The 26,510-nt window shown below is 52.4% G+C and overlaps 1 protein-coding gene across 3 annotated transcripts in view; it reads right to left on the bottom strand.

The window, feature by feature from the left end:
* FHL2 (four and a half LIM domains 2) overlaps positions 1 to 26,510 on the bottom strand; it is a 47,022-nt gene that overhangs the window by 5,993 nt on the left and 14,519 nt on the right. The window contains exons 1-3 of one of the 3 annotated variants that reach the window (XM_074354691.1): positions 20,707 to 21,626; positions 11,403 to 11,584; positions 4,931 to 5,105 (exon numbers count right to left, since the gene is read on the bottom strand). In XM_074354691.1, coding sequence (XP_074210792.1) covers positions 4,931 to 5,105; positions 11,403 to 11,558 — 331 coding nt within the window. In that variant the 5' untranslated portion in view covers positions 11,559 to 11,584; positions 20,707 to 21,626. Of the gene's footprint in view, positions 1 to 4,930; positions 5,106 to 11,402; positions 11,585 to 20,420; positions 20,569 to 20,706; positions 21,627 to 26,510 lie in introns of those variants that run through there. The other 2 variants (XM_074354690.1, XM_074354689.1) reach the window with 2 other exon arrangements.

Genomic DNA, 26,510 nt, shown 5'->3' with positions numbered 1-26,510 from the left:
GAATTTGCTGTTGCCAGTCACCACCTCCCACCAAGTATACAGAACACTCAGGGTATGTGTGCAGGTGCTGGGGGTGTGTCGGGGCATTGGGGGGGGGGCACACGGTGATCTTCAAAACTATGGAATTCAATCATGGGGCGATGAATCCTGAAAATGAGGTAACTTACACTGGGCAATTCAATTTCAAGTAAAACCGGTGGAAGGATTTTGATATAAATCCTAGAGTGATTTTCCTTGGTCTCCGGGGCTTGGTTCTCCCAGGCACACCTTGGTCAGTTGCTCTTTTAACCTCCGACCCCTCTGATCATGCAGCCCAGAAACCGAAGGATTTGTCAGCGAATACAGGACGATCGTGATTGTCACTAAAACCCCAAGCCAGACCACGTAAGTGCCTTCTGCATGTCCTGGATGACAGTCTTCTGTCGACTGCAGCGCTCAGGGATCGGTTCCGTCCTGGGGAGGGCACCTGCTGGCACCCCTAGCCCCAGGTTGGGGTGGGGCGCACACCTGAGGCGCCGTAGACCATGAGGTCATTACACAGCGTGGCCAGCAGGGGGCGGCAAAGCTCCTCCTCCTAACGACCTGCGGCTTCGGAGCCTCCCAGAAGGAGTCCGCCTCCTGGAGGAAGAGGTGTCTTCTGATGTAGAGAAGCAAGTGAGGAGCCAGAAGCCTGGTGCAGGGCTGGTGGCAGCTGAGCCTGCTGGGGGCCGCGGGGCACCTGCGCGCAGGGCTCAGTGTCTGCAGGCGAGGACGGCGCGCGATGATGTGGGGGTGTGCGCGGTGGGCCAGCTGTCCCCTCGGTACCTGCCCCTGGGCCTCATCTAAATGCACCGCGCCAACGGTCAGCACTGCTTTCCTCTCAGTTTGGTTGCAGCACCTTCTAAAATCAAACCAAGGAAGGAAGCTAGTGCTCTGGTCTAGCCTTTATTCCTTTTTTGGTTTTAAAAAAAGCATCTCGTGCTTGCATGCTTTTCCTTCTTCGTCGTCATCTTCTGCACACACCAGGCCTTCTCCTGACACCCTGCCTCTGGTCCACTCCCCTGGCCAGAATCGCCCTCTCCTGACTCTCCACCCGTGGGCTGAAATCAGCTCATCCTCCAATGTGATCTCCCAAGGGCCCCATTCCTGGCTGCGGGCTCTGGGCTCTGCCTCCCTCCCAGCAGGTCCCAGCCAGGCTTCTCCACCTTTGTACCTAAAAATCCCAAAGGCAGAGACCTTGTGACGCACATCCCTGGGGTGAAGGCCCCGTGTTGCCAGAATCAAGAAACGTCTTGGAAATCTCAAGGATTTTAGGAAAATTTCACGTTCTACTCTTAGATATATTTGTCTTCATCAAAAATGCCAGTTAACATTTTTCTTCCCAAACTGGGATTTCTAGACTGTTGGCCTGGGAAGCTGTACCTGTCCCCACACGCGGGGCCCATCACTCGGGGGCTGCGGTCAGTCTCCCCGCAGGCGCTGGTGCTGCAGAGGGGGGGCCCTGTCTGGCCCGACCATCCACACCTGACAGCGTGTGTGGTTGAGCTGACTCTCCCCAAACGTTACCTCAGGAGGTTGCCCCCTGGACCATCCGGTCATCTAAAGGGGCTCCCTGGGGCTCCTCGCTCAGTGACAGCGTTCAGGACTGATGTCTGCTGAACTGTGGGGCTGCAGCACCCAGCCACCGTTTCCCAGACTCACAGACAACAGAGAGCAGGACTTCCTCGGCACAGGGACCTGGCAGTTGGAGACCCCTGCCTGCAGCCCGCCCAGCACCCTGCCCTCACTGCTGTCCCCCCACAAGGAGCCTCGTGCCCCAGTGTGTCTCAGCCCGTGACCTCACTGTGCCACTGGCCACTCCTGGCTCCAGGCCTGCCGTCTGCAGGCCACCCTATTCCAGGACACTATGCAGGTGGAAAGTTCACAGGTCCAGGAAACATGCCTGTTTCCACATCGTGGTCTCCTCGCCAGAAAGATGAGAGAAGGCAGTCCTCAAGACCCTCCCCAGTGATGACCCCCCCACCCCAGGCTGACTTACTTTGAGTCCAAAAAGGTCCAGCAAACGAGACATCACAGGTTTCTCCCAATCTGTGTGCCTGTAGGACCACCTCCCCTCGGGGGTCCGAATGACCATCCTCTGCTTTGGTCCTGTGGCTGATGGCTCCGGTGCAGTAGGGATGTGGGGCGACCTGGTTTGTTTCCCCGACGTCTCCTTCACTTGGCTCCACCCCTGCACCCCCACTTCTCCAGGAAAAGTGAGAAACACATGAGTTTTTCTTCCTGGCTTTCCTGTTTTGAGGCTCTGATGTTCCACTGGTTCCTGATCCAGAGGGAGGAAGAGGCCCACATCTCAGAAGCTGGTCTGACAGTGACTCATGGAAATGACTTTGCCATCTCAGTCCAGGGCCGCTCAAGACTTTCCACACTTAGCACTGCTGTCCACACCCCACCTGGGAGCCGTTGAGACCCATCCGGGAAGCCTCAGCCCTCGGCCCTCCGCCTGCCACCTTCAGAACCCCTGCTGTCACCTGCGGGCCCTGAGGCCTGGTCCAGAGGCTCCCGGCTCAGAGCTGGAGCTGCGGGTCGGCTGTTTAAACTTGTGGTTCTTCACCGGTGAAATGAGTTGGGCAAACCTCAAGGTCATTTTGGCTCCACACTGTTGATGCTTTTACAGTTTCCTGTTGTGGGACTGAGCCCCGTTCTCCTCACAAGTGCCTGGGCTGGGCTCTCCTCCTTAAGGCTCATGCAGGGCCCCGTCGCCAGATGCACAGCCACCCCCTTGGAGCCTCGGTGCTTCTCCTGCAGGTGGGCCATCCACCAGTGCCTGGGGCTCTAGTCTGGGCCTTGGGGCCTGGTCCTCAGCCCACTACCCCACCACCAGGAAGGATCCCGAGGAGCAGAGGGGGCAGGACCTCATGCAGAGGGCAGGACACGGCTCAGGAGGGAACCAGCCACCCCGGAGGAGGGACACGGAGGGCTGGGGGGAGCAGGACCAGAGCCCGCCTGCGCTGCGGACAGGAAGTCCGCGTGCTGGGAGGTCGGTGGAGAGAGGCTTGAAGTCACCAATAGAACTTTCTTGGGCTCTTCTCATGAAGAGCTGGAAAGATTTCATTTGTTTTTTAATTAATTTTGCGGTTCCTGTCCTGCCAGGACTGCCGGCCAGCCCAGCACTGTGTGGCTTTAGTTCTCACCGCGCTGTGGCCACATCTGGGCCCCCGTTTCGAACATGCTCTGCGTTAACCTGACTCTGGGAGAGACCTTCCCGCCTGGTCTCCAGCCCCGTCTTCCCCACACGCCCAGCAGCCCGCAAGACCTTGTCTGGGTTTTTCAGTGTGGCTGTTACTTTTCCAATGTATTAACCAGAGCAACGTCGTAGTGATAAGAAACCACTTACTGAAGGCCTAATGATCTCCCTGCCTTTGTAAAAATTACTATTTCTCATTTAATATATCTTCCTAAAATATCACTTCCCGCGTGTCTGTCCAGTATCTCTTCCCTGCCAAAAACAAAGCAAACCAAAAATAAAATAAAACTCCGGAGCTTGGCAGTCAGTCTTCCACTGACGAATCAGGAGTCTGCCTCTAAATTAGCCCTAAAGCCTCACTCCTTCTCGGTGTGACCCAGCCCCTGCGTGCGGTGTGGGGACTCAGCAGGTACTCTGGCTTCTAGAAACTGACAGTCCCTCTATTGAAGTCAAAAATTCAAAACTCTCACCTGAAGTCCCTCCTGCACACCTTGTCAGTGCCTTCACAAATACAGAGAATTTTAAAAATCGTTTTTAAGGGGCATTTCTTTGTATCCAGCTCCGTTCACCAACATAGTGAAATGAACTCCTTTAAAAGTACATTTGAAAGCTTGATGTATTTGACATTCCTTTTAAGCACCTCAATAAAAAACCAGACCTCCGGTTCTTAAGGAATTGTTGCTGGAGTGAATTAAACCTAATAAACACGATGAATCATGACATAGCTTAACTGTCAAACAATTGACACAGAAAGAAAATTCCAGTGTAAAACCACAAGCCTAAATCGCTTATTCAACAGCACACTTTCAGTCAGAATCGTAAGGTTAATTTATTCTTTAGACCAATGTTTTTTAAACTTCACTCATACTTTTATCAGATCATTTAACATAATATTATTGCGCTGGGTTGGATCCGCTATAAAATGTGCAGCCTTAATTCTAAACTTCCCTGGGATTAAAGGAAGCGTATCTACCAGAGAAGTTGCCTTGAGGTTGGACACCTTCCCTGCGCAGCTGCGTCAAGCTTCCTGAGAGCTGGGGGCCCGGCCTGTGCCCCCCACCCCCTGGGCAGCCTGAGCCTGACTCAGGGTCTACAGCCCCAAAGACTGGCAGTGGTTTTAGGTGGCCCTCCAGTGGGGATGCCAGATTAAAGGGGCCCCAGATCAGACGGACACTAAAAAATGAGCTGAAATTCTGATTTACCTGGAAATCCTGTATTTTATTTGCTAAATCTGGCAAGTCCAAGGTCCGGGCACCCCTCACTGGTCACGCAGAGGACATCCCTGACCCTGTGTGGCCAGTGAGCATCCAGGGTCCAAATCTTAGGTTCTTCTCCATGGTTACCCTTCTTGCCCTCACTCTGTCTAACAAGGTTTATTTTTTAAATCCCACCTAGTATTTTTATCCACTCTGTTTTTTAAAATAAAACACTCCTCTCTCAAACCAACAAACTAAGGACCCCCCGCCGAAAAAAGCAGCCCCATCCTCCCCATCAGCAGACATGTTCCCATCCTTGGCACCCGCCCCGGCTGTGGCCAAGTCTTCAGGAACGGAGCCTGCAGCAGGGCAGAGGGCCCGCTGGGTCTCCAGCTCACTGCTCCCCAGCGCCCAGCCCAGCGCCCGCTCCAGGAATTCAAGGAGTAGAGATCACACGGTGGTGCGGGGGGCGGGGGCGGCCGCGATCCCCACCTGGCGTGATGGTCCCCACCTGGCATGATGGCCTTCTTGCACTCCTGGCACCTGGACGAGTACTCCTGTGAGTAGCAGTCCGTGCAGAGCAGCTGGTCCTCCCTGGCGGCGAACGGCTTGTCCACGAGGGAGCCCCTGCAGCGCGAGCAGTGGAAGCAGGCCTCGTGCCAGTGTCGGTCCTTGTAGGACAGGTCCTGTGGCCCAGAGCACACGAGACGGTGAGGGCGACCAGACCTGCCGCCCGCCCGCCCTCCCCGCCAGGCGCTTCCCTGTGTGCATGTATGTGTATGAGAGAGAGAGATACTTCTGAAAAACAAGTGGTTTTCCCTCAGGGATGGTCTGTAAGACAGGGAAACATGGAACTCATTGGCATGTGTCCAGCACACAGACCCCAGGAGCCCTGTGACCTCGAGGAAGCTCAGCAAACCCAGCCGACCCGGCAGGGTGGACGTGACCCCCGGGTGAGACACCAGCTGCAGGAATGAGCCTCAGGATGGGGCCCTGGTGGGAGGCGGGTCCAGACGGACATCCACTAGGTGCCACCAGCTGAACACTGACCCGTGGGGGCAGTGAGCTGGGCAGAGGAAACAGAGGCCCTGTTGGGAGGGGGCAGGGGGCGGAGCCTGTGTGGGGGAGGGGGGCCAAGACCAAGGCCAGGGGGCAAGAGTTCCCGTCGGGCCAGACCAGGAGGCCCGCGGTCCGCAGGGAGGGCAAGTGCATCCTGGAGGCCGTGGAGGGAGGACGGACCTTAAACGGAGACAAGGGGACAGGGCTGTGTGTGACAAGGGGACAGGGCGTGGGAGGAGGGAGGAGAGGGCAGATGGAAGATGACACAGAAGCCCCTGCAGGGACAGGGATGGGGACACGGGAACAGGCACCAGATGGGGGACGAACTGAGGAGACGGAGTCCACACCTCTTAGCACAGGTGAACCCAGGAGAGGAAACCACGCCGGCTCAATGCCACCGTGGATCCCACCCGAGGAGTAACAGGAAATCTCGCTCTTGTCTTTTTAAAGGGCAGTTTCTGTGTGGGTGAGGGCACAGCTCAGTGGTAGAGTGTGTGCTGAGCACCTACAAGGTCCTGGGTTCAGTCTCCAGTACATGCATTAATATAAATAGATAAATAAACCTAATTACCTTCCCCCCAAAATAAAAAAACAAAAACAAATTTTTAATGAAAATTTCAGAAAAAAAGGGCAGTTTGAAAGTGCCAGTGTGGACGCGTACTCACTATTTACCCCAGCTCTGTCTTGGACGGGGTTACTTATCTACTGTTCTTTGTCCTCCCAGCTCTGACCTGCGACGGTCACCCATCTGTGGCCGAGGCAGAAACAGCACTGCGGGCCCCCGCACGGTCTCCCGGGCCGGCTTCCAGCTCCCAGGCGGCCCGAGCACCCGCTGCTGCCGCAGACAGTGGGGAGAACACCCTCTGCACCCCTGGGCACCCCTGGTCCTGAAACCGACCTCGGAGCTGGCGCGATGCCCGGGGCGGGCTCTGAGAGCACACGTCCTGGACCGGATGAGAGAGCCCCCAACCCAGCTCATCCCGGAATCCAAGCTGGAACACCGGTTCTCGCCCTGACACATCGTGTGTGTGTATGTGTGTATGTTCCCAGGGCCTCGACCCAAACCACAGTTACCTGAGCCAGTGATCTGCTGGCAACTCGACTCAGTTCAGGGAATTTAAAAAAAAAAAAATATGAACCACAAACACGGAAACACTGGGAACACTGTGGAGGGTGAGTGTCTGCGAGAAGCTTGCTTCGTTAAGTATCTGGGAGCGGAACTCTGGCCAAGCACAGAACCCTCTCAGCGCAGGACTGAGGATCCCAGCCCTGCCCAGGGCTGCTGGTTGCTGTCCTTCCCCAGATGTCAGCTCAGTTGAGTCACCGGCCGCCCCTTTCCTTCAGGGCAGTGTCTCCATCGCTGGGGCTCACAGCTCCGAGCAGATTTCCAGTTCTGGGTTTTAATACCACACTAGTCTCATCTGGCTTAATTCTGTTATGTGCGAGTCCACCATGTGGTCCCCAAAGACCCCATTTAGATGCCGGAGGCACAAGGTTGGGAGGTATAGACTTGCTGACTTACTTTAAGAACTTTGAAATGTCCTAGAAATATCCAGGTTTTAAGGTCCTCTAGAGAGACAGTGAAGGGGAGAGGGAGAAAGAAAAAAATCTTCTGACGTGTCCCAGAAAAAATACCAAAGCAGATCTTGTGCACAGAAATGTCATAAATCGCAGGAAAATGTTGATAAACAATCCAAGCCGAGGCCCAAGCACTTCCTTTCCGATTTGATAGTTTTCCGGCTCAGAAACGCTCCTAATATGGGAAGGCTCCTGCTTTGCCCCAAAAGTGCCCTTGAGGAGACTCGGCTGAGCTGCGGGTGACTCGGTGGCCTGGAGGGACCCAGGGCCCTCCTCCCAGTTAACGATGGCAGTTCCGGGCAGCGGGGTCACTCATCCCCGTCTACATCCTGTCCCTCCTGGGCCGGAAGAAGTTCAATTCCCAAACCAAACATTCCTCAAATCCACGAGATTCCACCCCATACATGGATTTGCCATGTCATTTGCGCTCAGCCCTTTGCGAAGATGTCCTTCACTTTAAGACCGTCAGGGTGTCATGTTTCCAAATGCACCTACTTCCAAATCCTCCAAGATCAACGCTGACAGAAGCAGCAGCAATCACTCCACGCGGCCCCCTTGACGGTGAGCCGTTTAATTCCCACGCAGTCCCGTGAGGTCGGCAGACCCAGTTCTCAGATGTGGGGACTTGAGGCCTGTAGGTGGCGTGACTCACCCACATCACACCGCCGGTTGAGGGTGGGCCCAGGCCGCCCAGCTGAGCCCTACCTGAGCGGGCGTGGTGTCACCGCTGAAGGCTGTCCGCCTTTGTGGCCTGCCTGCAGGTGACCCCGTGGTTTTCGTGCACTGGGTTTTTCCTGTATTGCCCACTTGGTCAGCTTTGTTGTAGGATCTGAGGATCCTGCATTATTCAATTCCCTTCAGAAACAGATTTTTCCACTTATAGGAGTTTGTCTAAGTAAGTATGTGTATTTTCAGGGCTCGTTACAAACTCTGTGGACAAATTACACGGAGACGCTAAAAAGGTGATTCACTCATTAAACACTTAAAAATCACCTGAACAAATAAAGAAGGGCCGATATGGCGTGCTGGACTGCGAGAACGTGTTGGGAACAGCAGCTCTTCCCAGAAGGGCCCAGGAAGGCCAGCGGGAGAGGCCTGTGTCCTGCTTGAGGGCAGGACAACCAGGTTTTCCAATCTGTCCTATGTCTCCTAAACCAGCCTCGGCTGGGAGCCTCTAAAAGGGTGACAAGGCCACCTGGACTTAACCTGGGCGTGTGGACACCTTCGTCTATTTCAGGGTCTCCCAGCTGCTTTCTGTCCAAAGACCCCCAAACCTTTCTGTCTTCCTTCCAAACGTTGGCTGAGAGACTTACTGATCACAGACTCGATGTTTCCCACTTAATTCCTAGGAGGCTGGAGGAGCGGCAGACACCAACAGAGCGGCTTTTCTGGGCACAGTCCTCCCCGTCCCACGGGGCCCGGGAGACAGCAGGAGGCAGCCGCCTCTTACCCACAGCACTGACCACTGATCAGACCCGCATCTGACCTGAGAGCCCGGGCTGGGGTCCCCGAGGCTGCGGGGACGGTCAGGACCCACCGCACTGCCTCTCCGCCTCTTGACTCTGTAACCCCGGAAAGACCTCCCACCACTCGAACCTCAGTCGCTGCTCCGTAGAATGGGATGGAACGGGCTCCTCCCCGGAGGGCGTCACCTGGCGTCTGGGTCCTGCGGTTAGGGCATCTTCACGGGCCTGGGACACAGCCATCGCCGGTGTGCAGCAGCGTTTATAGCTACGCTTGGAGCCAAGCCTGAACGCTAGGTTAGGACCTGCAGCTGGTCCTTTGTCCATTACTACCTCTTCCTCCTTGGAGCCCTCTCTGGACACATGCGTGGGTGGCTTTGGTGGCCCATCTGACTTCACAGCCCTGCCTGCAGAGACGCAGATGACCCAAAGTCTGTGCCAGGCACACGGCTCAGAGTTTGCTAAAGGCCCCTGATCTGTGGATGCCGGGACCACCTCTGAGCACTGGCCCAGCCTGTCTTCTCTTTACTTTCTTGGCTTTTTGAAGCCCAGGCCTTAAGTAGACCCATCCCCCAAAATGTCTGTAATCGGGCTAATAATGTATTTCGCTAGTATCCATGGGGATCTACGAAAAATTTCAGGAACAGCAGAAGGACAGAGAATCATGACATTCTGTTTGTATGACCTGTCGTCAACTAGTCCACTGGACAGAAACATGAGTGACTTCTACCGCCAGAGATTACAGCATCTCCTCGGAGAAACTAAACAGAATTACAGCACGGAACGGAGAGTCTGCATAAAAATGAAACTTAAACATAGGTGAGCTGACCACGGGAGCAGGTCCTGAAGTCCTGCTAACACCCACAGAATCAGCCTGGCCCCCACAGGCTTGCTGGGGTTTTAACTGATACACACACATCCTTCAGGGAGAGACCCGCGTGGGGCGGGGGCGCCCCTGCCCTTCTCAGACAAGAGAGGGGCCCCGGACCCGCCAGCTCGCTCGCTCTTCCAGGCCTCGGATTCACTTCCCGAAACAGGCACGTTTGTCCTGCCGTGGCTTCCTGAAAGCCAAGAAAACCGTTCCAGATATTCGAAAGCCCCAGAAGGCAGGCTCTAACTTCAAGTTCACATCTTTTTTCCTTCCAAAATGGAGAAAAAACCCATGGAAACCCCACAGACAGTGAACCGTTACCCGGGTTGAAAAGTTCAGCGTGATTAATGCCTGGCTGTGCAGGAGTCTTGTTGATTTTGGCCCCGTTTGGGGGCTTCTTGTTTATTTGCCCATAAAACATGTGCTGGAGGAAAACTCGTTTGAAGGGTCTTTACACGAAACCATGTGGAAGAAATGATCGGTGACTTCGGTTTTGCCTTTCCGTTAGCCCCCAGCCAAGGATGACGACCTCCACATGTCCAAATGTCTCCCTTAACCCTGAGCTGTTCTTTGTCAGAACGGTATCTAAACCTCTCACCCACTGATGCCTTTTTCAAGTAAAACTTTAATAAAATAACTTTTTTTTCCTGCCTCTTGGTTCTTCCTCAAAGTGGACTTTTTTTTTTGATGTTCCTCCAATGAAAAGTGGTAAATAGAGAGGGTGACACGTGGAGAGGCGTGGGGAGGGGGCCTGCCGCGGAGAGCAGGAGGCAGCAAAAGAGGAGGGGGCTGGAGTTCATGACACCATCAGCCACTCTTTAGAGAGCCGAGCCCTTTGTATCTACACACCCTGAGAACCCTACGAAGCAGGCTCCCGTGTTGTAGCTCCGTTTTATAAACATGCAGCTGGGCACAGAGGGGTCAAGCCATTGGCCCAAGATCACACAGCCAGTGAGACACAGAGGCAGGCTGAGATGGGGCAGCTGGGTGTCTGAGCTCTGAAGTATGGCCCAGGGGATGAGTGCAGAGGGACTAACCACATGTTAGGCAGGGCTGGAGGTCAGAAGGTGGGCACCTTTCAGATGAGCAAGACTAGCCTTTTTTTTCTTTTTTAAATGGAGGTACCGGGGATTGAACCCAGGACCTCGCGCATGCTAAGCACGTGCTCTACCACTGAGCTCTACCCTCCCCACTAGACCAACTCCTCGTGGTTGTCCAAACCTCTGCACGTCTTACAGCCGACACAGGATGACCTGGGTCCCATTCCATGACACGTGGCTGCAGCTTGGGCTCAAGCAGCAGCCTCACACCCCCTTCATCTCTGCTTGGGGCCAAGGCTTCCTTCCTCACAGGATGGAAATTATCGCTCGACTGTCCTAGACACCAAGCAGAAACTGATGGTGTGGCCGGCTGCTGACTGCCTGTCCTCAGAGGGATGGGAGGAAAGACAGAGACAGAGGGGACAATCCTTGGACCAGTCAGAACCGCCCCACGGCAGACCTGGACCCCACTCCGCCCACAGCCACAAATTCTGATTCTCCCACCAAGAGGAAAAGAGCCCCTATTGCTCAGAAAGCCCATCGGCCTGCGGGCTGCGCTGGGTGCCTCGTGCACAGTCACTCTGCAAATATTTATCGCACAGCTCCTGCCGGGTGAGTCAGCCCGGGAGCGGGAGCCCTGCCCTCGGGAAGCGCGGGACTGGGTGGCAGGTGGCTGCTGAGATTAGGACCCCGATTCCGGGACTATGAGAAGCGGACTGAGGACGCTCAGCACCCACATCCGGGGAAAGCCCTAACCAAGGGCAGCGAACGGATGGGCAGAGACCAAGCCAGCGGGGAGGGGGCGGGGAACAGCCCACTGCAGGCTCCCAGCCCAGCAGCCTGGGGTGTCCACAGGTGATGGGGACCAGGACTCAAGCACAGACCACGCAGGGAAGCACATGGTTCTTGGGGAGCCCGGTGGTGGGGACAGGGGGAAGTGGGGGGACGGGGGGAGGTGGGGGGGACAAGTACCTTGCAGTCGCAGCCAATCAGCTTCCCGCACTCCTCGCACGTGCTGGCGAAGAGGTCCTCGAAGCAGGCCACGCAGTAGGGCTGCTCCTCCCTCAGGACGTACTTCCTGCCGAAGAGGGAGCCCTCACAGTGGTGGCAGTCGAAGCGCTCGGTCATCTTGGCACCACCGGCTTCTCAGCCACCTGCCGGGACAGAGAGTAAGGACCGGCTCCAGGCGAGCAATTAACACTCACCCTGGAAACAGTCGTAATTTTCAATGACCCTTTTCAAAAACTTAGTTGGGGGCAGTTTTGCCTTCAAGGGCATTCCAGTCCTTTAAAAACCCCAATCCCTGGTGACTGTCAGAAAGTCATCTTGGTTCTGGACACAAGGCGGAGTTCACATCAGAGCCCTCAGCCCATGGGGGCGCCTGCCTGCTTCGAACGGGACGGAACCTCCCAGCTTCCGCTCTCCCCGCCCCAGAATAGCAAGGCAACATGTTCGTGTCTGTAAAAAGATTTTCCGTGAGCTTTCTGTCAGTTACGACTCATGAATTCGATTAAGAAGAAACTGCAGAGGCCCCGGAAGGGGGATGTTGGAGCTGGTTAATCGAGGCCAAAGGACCATTGTCATCTAGATGCCAGCCTCCCTGGGAGGCACACCCCCCCGCACAAGAAGAGATTCCCTGGGGCCTCGTTCCTCCCTGATGACGAGATCGTCCATCCTTCCTCCGCCCAGGTATCCAGAGAGCAGGATAAAGGGAAAGGCTGCCTTCCAGGAACCAGGATTAGCCCAGCGGGAAAAGCAGTGACCGCAGTCACCCGCCTCTCCAGACAACACCTCGCGCTGCATTTTTCCAGGATGAGTGTGGGCTGTGTTTGAGCAGGTGTGAGCAGGGCCAGAGGGAGACCAGAGGTTCCCCTCCCCTCCTCCTCCTGTGCCGTCCCCACACGTCAGAACTGCCCCAGGAAGAAGTCCACCCTGGGAAGACTAGGTGTGGGGGACGTGCCTCCCGGCCATTAGAAACACAGTCCACCTTCTTGAGAAATGTCTTCTCAGCTGGCAATATTCAATTTGCTAAAAGTGAAAAGTTCTATACACTGAAATCTGTAGACAGGCTGCCTCTGTAACTCTGAGCAGAGTTTCACAAACTCCAATTAAACTTGATTCCACTTTCGGTCATTTCCACCCACTTGAGAGTGAAATTCCTCAATGATTCCCTGCGAAGCAAATAAAATATTGCTGCCTGGTTTAGGAGGACAGCGATTGAGTGTTTATTCATGTTGTACTCTTGTGTACACAAGGCCCTGACAACTGTAAGCAAAGAAATGAACAACTTTCAAGCATCCATACGTGGCTGCTTCTTTGTTTACAGGACGATTGTTTTCCAGTAAGTATTAAACATGCAGCTGGACACGCGTGGCAAGACCCGTCCTCAATCGCTCTGCCTGGAGTGAAGGAAAACACTGTCTGGACGGTCCTGCGATAACATCGCAAGACGAGGCTCTCGAGTGTTTGAATTATTGTTCTGAAACCCAACATATAAACATCCCTTGTCCTAAGGCCAAATCAGATCACAGAGGCAGAAGATTCGATGCTTTCCTGTCATTAATTCCTCTGTTATCGGCCTTGGAAGTGGCTACCGTTGAGTTCACCCCGATGGAGCGATGCCCTTACAACATGCAGATTTTTCCAGTAAAGCTGCCATTTCCCTGTGGAACCAGAGGCTTCCTGCCTATTTGGGTCCCACAGATTTAAGAAAAATGAGGATTTGAAATAAGAACAAGGAAAGGAGAGAGGACCATCGCCATACGATTTTGAAAGCTGGAAACAACTCGGCATTTGATCTATGATTGTCTGCCTCATTTTACGGATGGAAAAATGAGAGACCAGAAATATTAATAAAAACAGAAGATTCCCAGACGCGTTCCCAAACAGCCAGCTCACTTAGGAAAAACAAGCCCCGGATCTAAATGGAAAAGTGGTTCCCGGTGGGTTCGGACAAGCACAGGACAGGCTGGGGAGAGGAAAGGCACCCAGGCTGCACCCGCCACCCCCACAGAGCACCTTCCGCTGTTCTCGAGGCAGGACCGGGGTGAGCTGTTCTCCAAGGTGATGCCCCACAGTGCTCATGTACCTGGCGGGTGCTTGCTACCTCCTCCGATTCCACGGAACCAGAGCAGCAGTCATCTAAGAGAGTGAGAACAGGCAGGGCTCGGCCAGCCAAAGCAGGACCGAGGCAGCCCCTAGACAGCGCCCTCACCACCGACACCGACTCCCGGCAGGACCAGCGTAGCTGCGACCTGCCTGGAGGGTCCGATGCTCCCATTTCTGCAGCATCAGTTCTGATGCCGGTGAACCTCCCTCCCACCTCGTTTATCTTCTCCAAGAAGTCACTGCAGTTGTAGGGATTAGGTGAGCACTTCGGCTTAACCCAGCAGGTTGGGGTGAGAGTGGAGCAGAGCACACAGACACGACCTGAACGGATTTCCAGAGACTTGCAAGAAGCACAAGCCTTGAGAGTCAGAATAAGAGGCCCCAGTGGGGCTAATGGGGAAACGAAGCGGCTCCCTTCTACCACAAAGGGTTTAAGACCAATTCTTCTTTCATCAAATGCTACCAAATAGAAAAGTCTTTTACAAAACCATGTATTTAAAGATATACTATCACTCTTAAACCTCTTTCTAATAGGAAAAATTTAGCCACAGCCTTGCATCAGACACCCCCAATAAGTCCATTTTTAATCTTACAAAATGCCTGATTATTCATTTACTCAAGAAGCATCTGTTGAGCGGGAACTGTTACGTAAAATGCTGGAGGCACAAAGATGAGTGAGATCCAACCCCCCCCACCCCAGGCAGGACTGCAGTCTAGTGAGAACAGATACACAGTGCATATCAATCAGGCGTTGGGCTTCACGCTCGGGGCAGTGATGGGAACCTCACACGGCATCTCGGGGAGCCAGAGGAGGAGCTCAGGCTGCCTAGGGAGGTGTCATCAGTACCGGGGAAGGTCCTCCAGGTAATGCTGTGGCAGAGAGCAGAGGCCTGGAGACGGGAAACAGTGGGGAAAGCAGACACCCCAGGAAGACGGGAGGGACTGCGGCCACTCAAGAGCAAAGGTGAAGCTGAAAAGACAGAGGCCAAGGAAAGGCGGGCCCGTGGCCGTGAGGTAGACATGGATGAGTCCTGCGGGCAGTGAGTTGTGCATGTTACAACCCGCAGTGACGGAGATTTACCGCGAGACAGCTTGACCTCGTTACGTGGGGCTAGGGGAGACAAAACCAGGAGGCAATGACTCTGAAAATGTTTTCAGGGTGTCCATGGCCATTTCTGAATCACGTCTTCAAATAAAAACAGGACACCTTGGTTCTGTAAGGATTTTTTTTTTTACCTAATTGTGCACAGTGTGCCTCCCCTTTCGGACCCCCCGGACCCTCCCGACGGGTTACAGGTCAGCTCTGCCCATCACCAGGTGCAGACGCTGACAGCACTCTGGAGCTGCAGGCAAGGAGACACGTGGACCGAACCCAAATCCCGGTGTCTGGGTGTTCTGACCCCTCGCCCACCTCTCAACAACCAGGCTATGTGAATGTGGGTGATTTTCATCTTGGGAGATTTAAGAACTGTCAAACAAATGAAACAAACGAACGGGAGGAATAAAGGAAGTAGAGAGGGAGGAGGAGGTAGCTGGTGGGTGATGGAGAGGTAGGCGTTTAAAGCCAGGAAGTGCATGCATTTTTGTTTTTTTTTAAACCAGAAACATTTCTCGGGAATTGAGGGAGGACCGAGCTCCAGGCCTTTGGCTTGTCCTTGCTGAACAGGAGGCCAGTGAAGCCACGCGGAGTCTCGGTGAAGCATCCTTCTCAATGCTCCCTTTTTTCAACCACCTGCTCGAACCCCAAATGTCACTTTCCTCCCCGCCTCCTCGAAACCCAAGCCTTTTTCCCCATCAGCGAGCCTTTAGGAAACTCCCCGGAAAGTCGAGCCCTCAAGAGAAATCTGCAAAAATCCCCAAAGCCTGTCCTCCCCCCGGAAGCAGCCTCCGTCAGTCAGTCCCCGAAAAAGCCACCCCCATCTTTCAGTGCCACCCGCTTACCTCTTATCAACAACCAGAGCTTTTAAGAGAATTAAGGAAAGTGGCCTGTGGCACGTGGGCTCTTTTATAGAATGTATTTGAAAATGCAGTGTTTTCAGGACCACAGGACGCTGTGACCACCTGCGCACCCCCATCCCCAAACCATCAGTGCTGCGAAGGTGGGCCCCAGGATTCCTGCAGCCTCACCAGGTGATGGATGTCTTATAAATACCCAGAGAATGACTGAATGAGCGAGTAGATGGACAGCAGTGAATGTAAACATCTCAGAGCACAAACACGTGGCGGCTTCCAGAGTGGAAAGAGCGAGGTTTTAGGTGAACAGCCCACTTTGCACAGCAAACCCAAAGTGTACCCGGGTCTGGCATCCGAGGCCATCACAGTTTCTAAGGCAACAGATCCGAGCTCCAGTCTCTCCCCTCCGCCTCGGGCCCCTCTCCCCTTCCAGATAAACTGCTGCTTCCACAGCGGGTAGAATTTTTCTGATTGTGTTTGGATCTGAACCCACATGAACCCACAGCAGAGTGCAGAATGAGGTCTGGTCAGGTCGAGGACCACGAGCCAGCCGGAGACGCCCCCAGCATCTCTGCATGGCCCTGCTCACACCCGACTCAGGCTCCAGGTACCAATGAGGCCGGTGCGTCCTGCACGGACCCGACAGCCCGGAAATCAGGGATCTGCCATCCAAAGGCAGGGCCTCTCCCACCCAGAAGGGAAACCAGGGAACACTCTGCACCCGTTTGTTTTTCTGTGGACGGAAGGGTCGAAACGCAGACCAGCTCACGCCAATGCTCTTTTCCTTTAGTCCAGCTGAACCGTTTCTTTTAAATAAAAATTTTGTTGAAAGGGGGCAGGGCGTCAGCTCAGGGGATGTGCTATTTTAAGAAATATGATCATGTATTTAGAATCCATTTGAAATCAATCTGGGGGTTGTTGTTAAGAATGACGATGCCCCTGCCGTATGTTCACGGGTGGATTTAATGAGCCTTTACTGAGTATACAGGCAGGGGATCGATTATAATTTGGTATATAAACTGGTGACTTTCAAATACTTTCAGGAAGCCTGATTTATCTATGATTATTTTAGGAAATGTTTTATATGAGAGACAATGCTTGAAGGTGAAGGGCTGTCTCTGGAATTATCTTTTGGATACTGAATAATGAAAAGACATGGGAAATGGGAAATGTTAGATTTCCAACCTTAAGACCATAAAATAAGAAGAGTGAGACTTGTTTTGATGTCCGGTAGACTTTTAAATCTGGTCAACAAAAATGTATTAAGTAAGCTCTATTTTCAGGCCCTGGGAGACTGAGATAAAACACAGTCTCTCAAGGAGTTTAGTCTAGCTCTGCCTCTGAAGAATTTAAATCAGCTTTAAGATACTATCTTGTAATTTGATCTCAAAACGTGTTACTTCCGTCTATGCAGGACAGCCTAATTACACAGGCGAGAGCAGGGGATGGCCTCAGGTCCACACTCACACGGATGTGGTGGGGTGGGGGACCCCACCCTCTCTCTTCTGCCTCCCTAGGAACGTGTGTTCCAGTTACTCTTGCTCTGTTTCCACAGGGACAAAAGGAAAAGCCCTCACTATACTTCATCCGTCTCCTCCCATCCTCCCATCCTCCCATCTCCAAAAGGTGGCTCACTGTTCTTGTCTGCTGCCTTCCATCTGTCCTGACCCCTACTTCCACTAAAGACCAGCCCCACCCCATCCTCAAAATCCTGTTCCCCGCGGTGTGTCTCTAGCACAACCATCAGGAACCTGTCACGACAAGTGTGAACATCTCCCGCCACTCCCTTCACTGACCTGCTAATTAGGTCCAAAAGTTGTACCATCAAACACAGACAGAACTGTTTTCTTGAAACCAAAATATGTACAGACTTCAAGGGTGCCCTCTGACACTGGTTTCATTTACCCATAAAGACAGGGCAGCTACTGCTCTGATTGGCACAGACATCACCTGCCTCTCTTAGTACCACACACCTAAAGGAGATGTTTAGGTCACAGACTGAATCAGAGCAGGACAGGTGTGGGCTACAGAGGACAAGGAGGGTGACACGTGATGTCCAAGTTCAGAGGAGCCCATGAGAACTGGACGAGTGATGGAGAGACCAGGGGCTGCCCCAAACCTGTCCTCAGAGATGGGAGAGGGCCCCCAGATTTACAGTGAAAGGACAGGAGGGACCACCAGGAGCAAAGGAGCAATGGAAACTTCAAAAAGCAATACGGGGAGGCTGTGGGGAGAAGTCTGAAGCAAAATTACTGGGGAGCCATAGTAGTCAGGCTTCTCCAGAGAAACAGAATGAGTAAGATATATATATATATTTATATATTTATTCATATATAATATATATATAATAAGAAGATATGATATGTATAATAAGAAGAGGTTTACTATCAGGAATTGGCTCATATCTGAGATCTGGACTCTGGAAGCCCAGGAGAGCTACCCTGTGGTTCGAGTCTGAGTCTCAGGGCCTGAGCACTGGGGGCCAGTGCTGGAAGTTCTACTCTAGAAGCTGACAGGCTCAAGACCCAAGATGCTCTGGTGTTTCTGTCTGTGTCTGGAGCTGGGAAAGGACATGTCCCAGCTCCACGGTCAGGGAGGCGGAATTCCCGCCTCTCAGCCCTTTGAGTTCACTCAGGTCTTCAGTGGATGCTGGGAAGGGGGACTTGGTCTACCGATTAAAATGCTCATCGCACCCAGAAGTACCTTCACAGACACACCCAGAGATAATATCTGTGTCTTGGCACCTCGGAGCCCAGTGGGGTTGACACAAAATTAACCATCACAGGGGCTCACATCGAAAGCCACCATTCAGGAAAAGAAGGGCCGTTCATGTGACTCACCCTGAGATCTCAATGCCAGCTTGGTCTCCAGAAGACCGGGCTCTCGGCCACTAGAGAAGGGACCGTGCATCTGATTCAAGGTGGTCATTTTCAGTAAGTGGCCTCTCAGCCTAAACGCACGTGACAAATGTGGCTCTGATAAAACTCGCATAATAAACCACACAGGAAGTATCCAATGTCCCTGTTCGCCGGAGCTCAGAGAACTTGGTATCTCACGGTGCTGAGTCAGAGCAGCTCACCTACCCGGCCCCCTCGCTGATAATGCACCCTCAGTGCAGGAAAGGCAGAGAACCCAGGCCTCCTGAGCCCAGTCTGACTTTTTAAAGTAACCTGCTGAGCCCTTTTGTCTACAACTCAGATTCCTTTCAGCACTGGAAGCTTTTTAACCAGAATCTTGGGTGAAAGTAGGCAGCAAAAACCTCACTAAAATGTTCAGGTGAGACCCCCCCACAGCTTAATGGTTAGAACTCAGGCTCTCGAGTTTGTCTGGGGCCAGATATCGGCGCCAACATTCATAGGCTGGGAAACCTTGAGAAAAGCTTCTTTGATCTCTCTGTGTGGCAGTTTATCTATAAAGACAAGGCTCACACCAGAGCTGCATCCCCGGCTTGTGATGTGCAGTCTTCACAGCGACCCTGCCAGGAAGCCAGCATCCCTACCTGTACTCTCCAGCGGTGCAAACTGAGGCACCACGAGATGAGGTGACTTGGCCAAGACTGCACGGCTCGTGGCTTAGGGACATGGATGTGAGTCCAGCCCAAGCACACTGGCTGGCAGGTCACGCCTGCCTCCAGGAGCGTAGGGAAACGAGGCAGCCATCTCGGTGCCTGGAAGTGCCTGGCCGGTCAGAAACCAACGTAGCCCTGATGAATACACAGCTGTGCCGAAGCGTAGGAAACACGCCACGGTGATAAACACTGTGGAAACCCAATTCTATACATTAATTGATAATTCTGAAAAATTCAGGGTGAAAAACACTATGAAAAAATATATATAAATGCACAATGAAATGTCCTTCACTGTTTGGTTTCATGTGAGTTTCACTGTCAGAATTCCTGTACTTCCAGACTTGCCTCAAGTGTGTTTAAGTCTAAATCACCTTCAGAAGACCAAACCTCCTCACTCTAACATATTATTACAAAGCTCACATAAGCAGGGTGAGCGCCAAGTGGGGAGAAGTATTGGACACTGTGTCCTGATCGGGTTATCCGGATCAGAAGCCCCAGCGGTGATTTACTGCCTTCCCAGTGCCTGCTGCAGCATCTCATTTAACCGGGTTATTCAGACTACTGGGAATGGAAACCCAGATGGGGATCTGAAAGTAAATAGAACTGATTTTCATTTAAAGCCTAAACATTAACTCTTTCTGCGATTTCAAATATGCTGATATCACACGAGTGCAAAAGTGCAATTTAAGATGTGTACATTTTTTTGTTTAAAATACCCCCCCCCCTTTTTTTTTATCATGGTGGCTCAATTTTTTAATTTCCCTAGCGGTCCACGCCTGAGGCTACCGCAAGCTCACTCCTTTCTACTGCGGGGAAACGCCCGGGCGCCCACTGCGACCCGCGGCCAGTGCCCGGGGGCCACTGGCCTGGACCCTCCTCTCCAGATGCCGATCAGACGATCAGACGTCTCTCCAGGATGGGGCGAGGGGAGGGGGCGGAGTCCCTCCCACCTAAGGTACCCCTGTGGTGCAGCTCCCCTCTCCTGGGTCCTCCTACAGCTCTGCTTCCCTGGCCCCAGGTGTCCCCCACCCACCCACTGCCGTACTCCCTTTCCCACCCCCACCCCCCAAAGCCTGGCTCCCCCACTTCAGTCTAACCCACTGCCAGATTCCCCTCTCCTGGGTGTCCCCCTCACTGCACAGCTTCTCAGGTTCCGCACAGCCTGCTTCCCTGTCCCCTGGTCCCCCACCTCCAGGCTCCCCGGCCCCCTGGTGCCCCCACCCACAGGCTCCCTCTCCCCTTCCTCCCTCCCCAGTCCCCGGAGCCCCCTGCCCCTCGCTCCCCTGTCCCCGAGCTCCCCCTCCCCGGCTCCGCTGTCCGGGCCTGGGCGGCGGGTCCCAGCCGGGCTGGAGCGCACTCACCGCGCGGCTCTCTCTCGGACGCACGGCGGCAGCGGCGGCGGGCGGCCCGCGGGGACAGGCGCGCCCCGCCCCGGAGAACCCCGCGTGTCATTTGACCAAATAAGGAGACGCTCGCTCCAGGCGCGGGCGGGCTCCCGGGGCTCAGGTCGGCGCTGGGACCCCGGCCCGGCCCTTTGTCTGCCGCGGGCGTTCCCTCCGTCCCCGCGGCTTCCCGGGCGCGGGTCCGGGGCTCCGCGGGTCCGGTCGGCCGGAGGTGCGGGCGCGGCCGGGGAGGGAGGCCACTTACCGGGTCTGCGGGAGCGGGTTGTGCGCCCGGGGTGGGTGTGCGCGGGGCGTTTCCGCGGACCCTCCCTGCAGCCCTCGGCCCAAGTGAACCGGCAGATGCAGGAAGAATGGGTAAGGCCAGGTCTTTGTCCCGCTGCGGAGGGGACAGAGAAGGTCCAGCCCCCCGCACTCCAGGCCAGAGGGCTCTCTGGGCGTTCTGTTGTCCCCTCCAGGGCGGGAGAACCCAGCTGAGGTGGAGAAAGCGCCTCCCACACGCAGAGCTCAGGCCCCGAGCCCCGAGCCCCGAGCCCAGCCTGGTGGATGAGGGCACCGCCCGGCAGGGCCCGGGGCTGGGGGAGGGCGGCGGGGAGGGAATCGCTGCTCCGGAGTGGGTGGCCAGCCTCCACGTGCAGCCGGGGTGCGGATGGGCAGGTGGGCCGCGGGCAGGGGTGTCACGGCCAACATCAGCCGGCCTCTGAAAAGGAGCAGCTGTTCCATCGCTTTCTCTGGGTTGATGCTCAGTGTCTGGTGGTGTTTCGGAGGCTCCGCGCAGGTCTCTGTCACGGAGTCACAGAACTTGAGGGCCGTCCTGTTAGGTACCACCCACTGAGATCTAGCTCTCAGGGCGTCTCACTCCATCCTCGCCCCTTGAAGGGAAGGATTAATACCTCGGTTTTATGGTGAAGAAATTTCAGCTCAGCGAGGTCTGCTCAAGGCCCCTGAGCAATGGTTATGCAGCTGCGATTTGGCCTGGAGTCCGTCCAAGGCAAAGCCCTGTATCTCACAGGGCAGAAAAGGCCCCTGGCCCCATCAGTCACTCCAGGGCCCTCAGGGGGCTGACACCTGAGCCCCCAGAACTGGGTGTGGTGAAGCCAGCTCTCCCTCCCTGGTGCCCTCCCTGCACCTCGCAGAAAGGAAGTGTGGGCTCTGGGCCTGATTCCCCACCTGCAGTCAAATCAGCCCCATCGTGAAATCGAGAGCAAACTGTTGAAAAGCCTTTCCCCGCTGACTGAGCTGGATTTGATGTCTGTGTGGCTGCAAATTACAAAATGGTCTTGTTCTCACATGCTGACCCCACTGCTTCAGTCTGTGAAAACAAGCTGAAAAAATAATGAAACAGTAATTTCTGCATTTGTCTTCTTTCTGCTTTCTTTTGGCTTACTTGATTTTATTTTATTTTTTTAGCTTTCTGAATTCAATATTTAATTCATTAATTTTAATTTTATTTTTATTGATATAGTTATTTTGTTCTATATGTTTTTTTCTAATAACTATTTTAGTTGTGTCACACTGATTCTAGTGTGCTGTGTTTTCTTTATTATTATTTTAAGAAATCCTACAGTTTAATTTTGTGTATTTCCTTTGACCTAAAAGATAGAGGAACATATTAAATGACCCTTTAAGGATGTAATCAGCAAAATCCAGACACTGGAAGCAAATTCACTGAGTCTCTACAATAATATTGCTAAAAAAAAAAAAAAAAGAAAAATCAAAAACAGAGAGGTGGAGGAGGAAACTAACAGATTAAAAAGAGTTAACTAACTGCAGTGAATGGATGGACCTTAGAATCTGAGTCAAAGAACACAATACTGAAAAAAATAAATTTTCATGAGACAATCTGGGGAAATGTGACAATAACAAATGATGACATCGAGAAATTAATATTAATTTATTTTAGGTATGATAATGAAATTACACACATATTTTTAAAGCCCTTACTTTTCAGAATAATACCAAAATATTTACCTATGTAGAAATACTATGTCTGGGGTTCTTTCAAAATAATTTGGGGTTGGGGGAATAGGAAATATACATATTATACTATTAATTATACTATATTATGTATTATACTATATCTACAAATTATACTATTTATTATAAATATAAATTATTTAATTGTTATACTATTATATGTACATACCACATATATATGAAATAGTATCAGCATTATGTGTTATATTTCTGATGATGGTGACCACTGAAAGGTGCTGACAGGTAGGCAGAAATTCCTTATACTATTCTCTTTCCTGTTACAATGCTTGAAAAATTCTGTAATGAAAATGATTTTAAATGACAATGCACGTATCACGTGCCCTTAACCCAGCATCTCCCCTTATAGGGAATCATCTTACAGGGAATCTTGCTCATGTGTAAATGGATATACACACAAGAGTGAGTTGTCATTGCAGAATTGTTTGTAATGGCAAAATATTGGACCATGTTATATGTTCGGCAACAGGGCCTAATTAAATATCACATGGTCCATTTTAGAATGATTTCTAAATGCAGCTGTTAAAAAGAACGAGGTAACTGTATTTATGGATTTGGCACTTTGTAAACAGTAACCAACTATTTGTGTTAATAAGGAAAGGAAGAGGGAAGACACACATGTAACAGTGGTTGCCTCTGGGGAGATCAGGGTGACTGGGGGTCAGGAGTGGAGGGGGGACAAATTTTACTCAATGTCCTCTGTTTTTTTGAATTTTGAGCTGTACAAATGTATTGTTCATTCAAAATAAAATATTTTAGAAGTTAAAGTAACACATGCTTCTTTTTTAAGAAAAGAGGAAACAAATTTGTTAAACTGGGTTTTTAGAAAGTCAAAGACGGTTTGCTAGAAAACAAATAAGAAGAAAGAGGAATGCATTCTGCGCTTAATGACATAGGTTCTTTTCTGAACAATTTTAATTAAAGGACAAACTATTAAAAAATAAATTTTCACTGGACATTCTAGGAAAACAGATTTTGAAAAGTTCTGTTTGTACAACATTGTGCATTCATCTCTCGGTATCCCAAGGGGACTGGTTCTAGGACCCCTGAGGGCACCAAACCCAAGGATGCTCAAGTCCCATATATAAAATGGTGTAGTGTTTGTACATAACCTATGCACATCCCCGGCATACTTTAAATCATCTCTAGATTACTTAGAATCTCTAATACAATAGAAATGCTATCTAAATAGTGGCCAGCGTGGCAAATTCAAGTTTTGCTTTGGGGAACTTTCTGGAACTTTTAAAAAATATTTTCCATCTGAGGTTGAATTCTAAGATGTGGCGCAGAACCCACTGTTCCGGAGGGCAGACGGCATTCCCAGGACCTGACTGTAGTGCAGGGCACAGAGTATGGGCTTAGTGCCTGTGGACATTGAATGAATGGATGGGCCCCAGAAGAACTGCTTAATATGTGACAAGTCTTTCATTCTGTCACTGATTATTTCCTAGTAGAGCAGATGGAATATTATAGAAAATATAACACTGTCTGCAGCGGTAGAGCTGATCTCTGGATTGAATCCCAGCTTTGTGGCCTTGGGCAACCACAGAACCTCCCTCTGTTTGCTCGTATGTAAAATGGGCCGATGACGTAGAGCTTGCAAAATTGTTGGGATGGTCCTTGGACGTGACGCATGTAAGCTGCTCATCACTAGTACACACTTTTAGTAGGCCCTCATGAAATACCAGCTTTTATTCTTTGGGTAACAGGGAGATGAATCCAGAAGAAGAAGAAAATGGGAAGGTGGTTAAATGGTACAAACTTTTTTTTCCCCAGTTATAAGGTAAGTAAGCCCTGGGGATGTGATGGCCAGTGTGGGACTCTAGTTAACAATACTGGTTTGTATACTTGACAGTCTCTGAGACAGAAGATCCAAAAAGTTCTCTTCACAAGAAAAAAAAAAAAAGTTGTCACCTATGCGAGGTGATGGATGTTAACGAAACTCACTGTGCTCATCAGTTCATAGTACATACAAATCGCGAATCGTGCTGCACCCCTGTAGCTAACAAAATGTTCTATGTCAATTAAATCTCAAGTAGCAAAAGGCAGGAAACAGACTTAATTCTCGTCCGAAGGGAAGATTCAGGTTTAAGTCCTGTTCTGAAAAGACAAGACTGCCTTTTTGAGAGAAAAATTCTCTGCTGTAGATAAAAGGTTAGTTCACAGAAGGAAAAAAAAATGAAGAAATTGTATTTCACGAGAGAGGGATGGAGTGGGAACTCGGGCAGGTTATTCAGGTCTTCTTTGGTTGAGTTCAGACCTCCTGCACCAGCCAGCACTGCCCTACACCTCCTTCCTGCCTGGTTGGGGTTTGGGGGAGAGGCTCAGCTGGGAACGAGGAAAGAGAGGGAAGGCTTTATGGTGTCGGCCAGTGGTTCTCAACGTGAGATCTGGAACCAGAAGCCTTAGGGTCACCCAGGACTCGTTAGAAGAAAACACCCTGGGGCCGGCTCCATGTTTGAACAAGCCCTCCAGGTGGTGCCGATGACTGATAGAGCTTCCAGTGAAATGCCGCCCCGGGATGCTACCTTTGGACTCCACCTCTGGACTCCGTAATTTACCAGAATCCCAGGGAATGTCAGTTTCTTTGAGGGAGGGGATAGACTAAGCACAGACCAGGCCCAGGGGCTCGAAAATGCACCTGATGCTGCAGGGCGCTTCTGAGGGGAGCACAAGGTGGGACCCTCATGGGTAGGAAGTCCCAGACTGCGTCTCAGTGATACAAACGCTGAATTGTAATTCTCTCCTCCCAGCCCTGGAGGAAGGCCATCTTCCAGGAGTGGGGGCCCGACTGCAGACCCTGGGTGGGTGGTTGGGGGGAGGCCATCCTTCAGCACGGGGGCCCTCACACCACCGGGAAGAGAGGGTCCTGGGAGCAGACTTCCCAGTGACAGTTATCCTACCCGCCCACCTCAGCCGAGATCTTCAGAACACTTTTCCCCCCATTCCAGAAAGGCTTTCTCACTGCCAGTCAGTTCTGCCCACTCCAGCCCTGGGCGGGAAACCGGTGGATGGTTTGCCCTTGATTCAGAGGTAATCACTGGTAATTGCCTCGTGGTTGGAGAGTGAGTAAGTGTCTCAGATCACAAAAGCTGGCGGGGAGAGGGTGAGTTCTCGCTGGGAGGGGAGGGGAGGGTGGGGGAGCTGGCTCAGGAGGCAGGAGCCCACGTGGTGGCTCAGACACCTGGGCTCCCTTTTTTTGAAAGCGCCATTTGCTCTTATTAAGCAGGAATCCCTCTATGGGAGATGGCCCCGCAGGGCAGGAAGGGTGCTCACCCCTCCCTGTGCCCCTGAGCTTGGGGAGCAAATGGGAAGGACGTGGTCTGGTTACAACTAGATCCATCGTGAAGGACCTGAGTGTTGCCCCTTGGCCTGGGAGACTTTCAGGAGAAGCCCAGCCCTCACAAAAGGCAAACCCTTCTTTCCCTGCCCCTCCCCTGGCCAGGCTCTGGTTAGGAGGGCAATGCCTGGCTCTTCCTTAAGATGCAGAGTTCCCGTACCCCTGACTTTGCTCTCTCTTTTTCAAAAACTGACTTACTGGGTGCAAACGGTCAGTGTCTACAGCCTCCAAACGCGCCTGACTTGGAGCAAATCCACCAGCAGCTCCAGGACCCTGACTGCTGTCGCTGGGTTCTGCGTATGTGAGCATTTGACCCAAGTTTCCAGGGTGCCTTTGCTAAGTCAGTAAGAACATGCTGTCGCGGGGTTAACGCCCAGGGAAGGAAGCCGTTCACACTGTGGTTCCTTTGGGTCCATTTCGGATGAGGAAGAGCCGGATTTCTTCAGATGAAACTGGACCCAGGAGAAGTCGTCTCCTGCTGCTTCCTTGAAATCGCTTTGTCTCTGGTGTCAGTCCTCTTCCGCAGCAATCCACCCACTTCTCTGCTTGCCAGCAGTCGTGTGTTCTTTTGCTCCTGTCAGCTATTCCCAAGTCCGGTTGAAAGAAGTGTGCATGTCCGAGGTCTGTGCAAACCTGGCAGGAGCCTGTTCTGAAGGAACTCTGTTTGCACCCCTAAAATTCCCAAAGAACTTCAGCCTCTGACAGTCCTTCCTGGC

Source organism: Camelus bactrianus, chromosome 28 (assembly GCF_048773025.1).
Source record: "Camelus bactrianus isolate YW-2024 breed Bactrian camel chromosome 28, ASM4877302v1, whole genome shotgun sequence".
Classification (NCBI taxonomy): domain Eukaryota; kingdom Metazoa; phylum Chordata; class Mammalia; order Artiodactyla; family Camelidae; genus Camelus; species Camelus bactrianus.
Note: the sequence above shows the minus strand (reverse complement) of the source record. Positions and strands in the feature narration are given on the sequence as shown.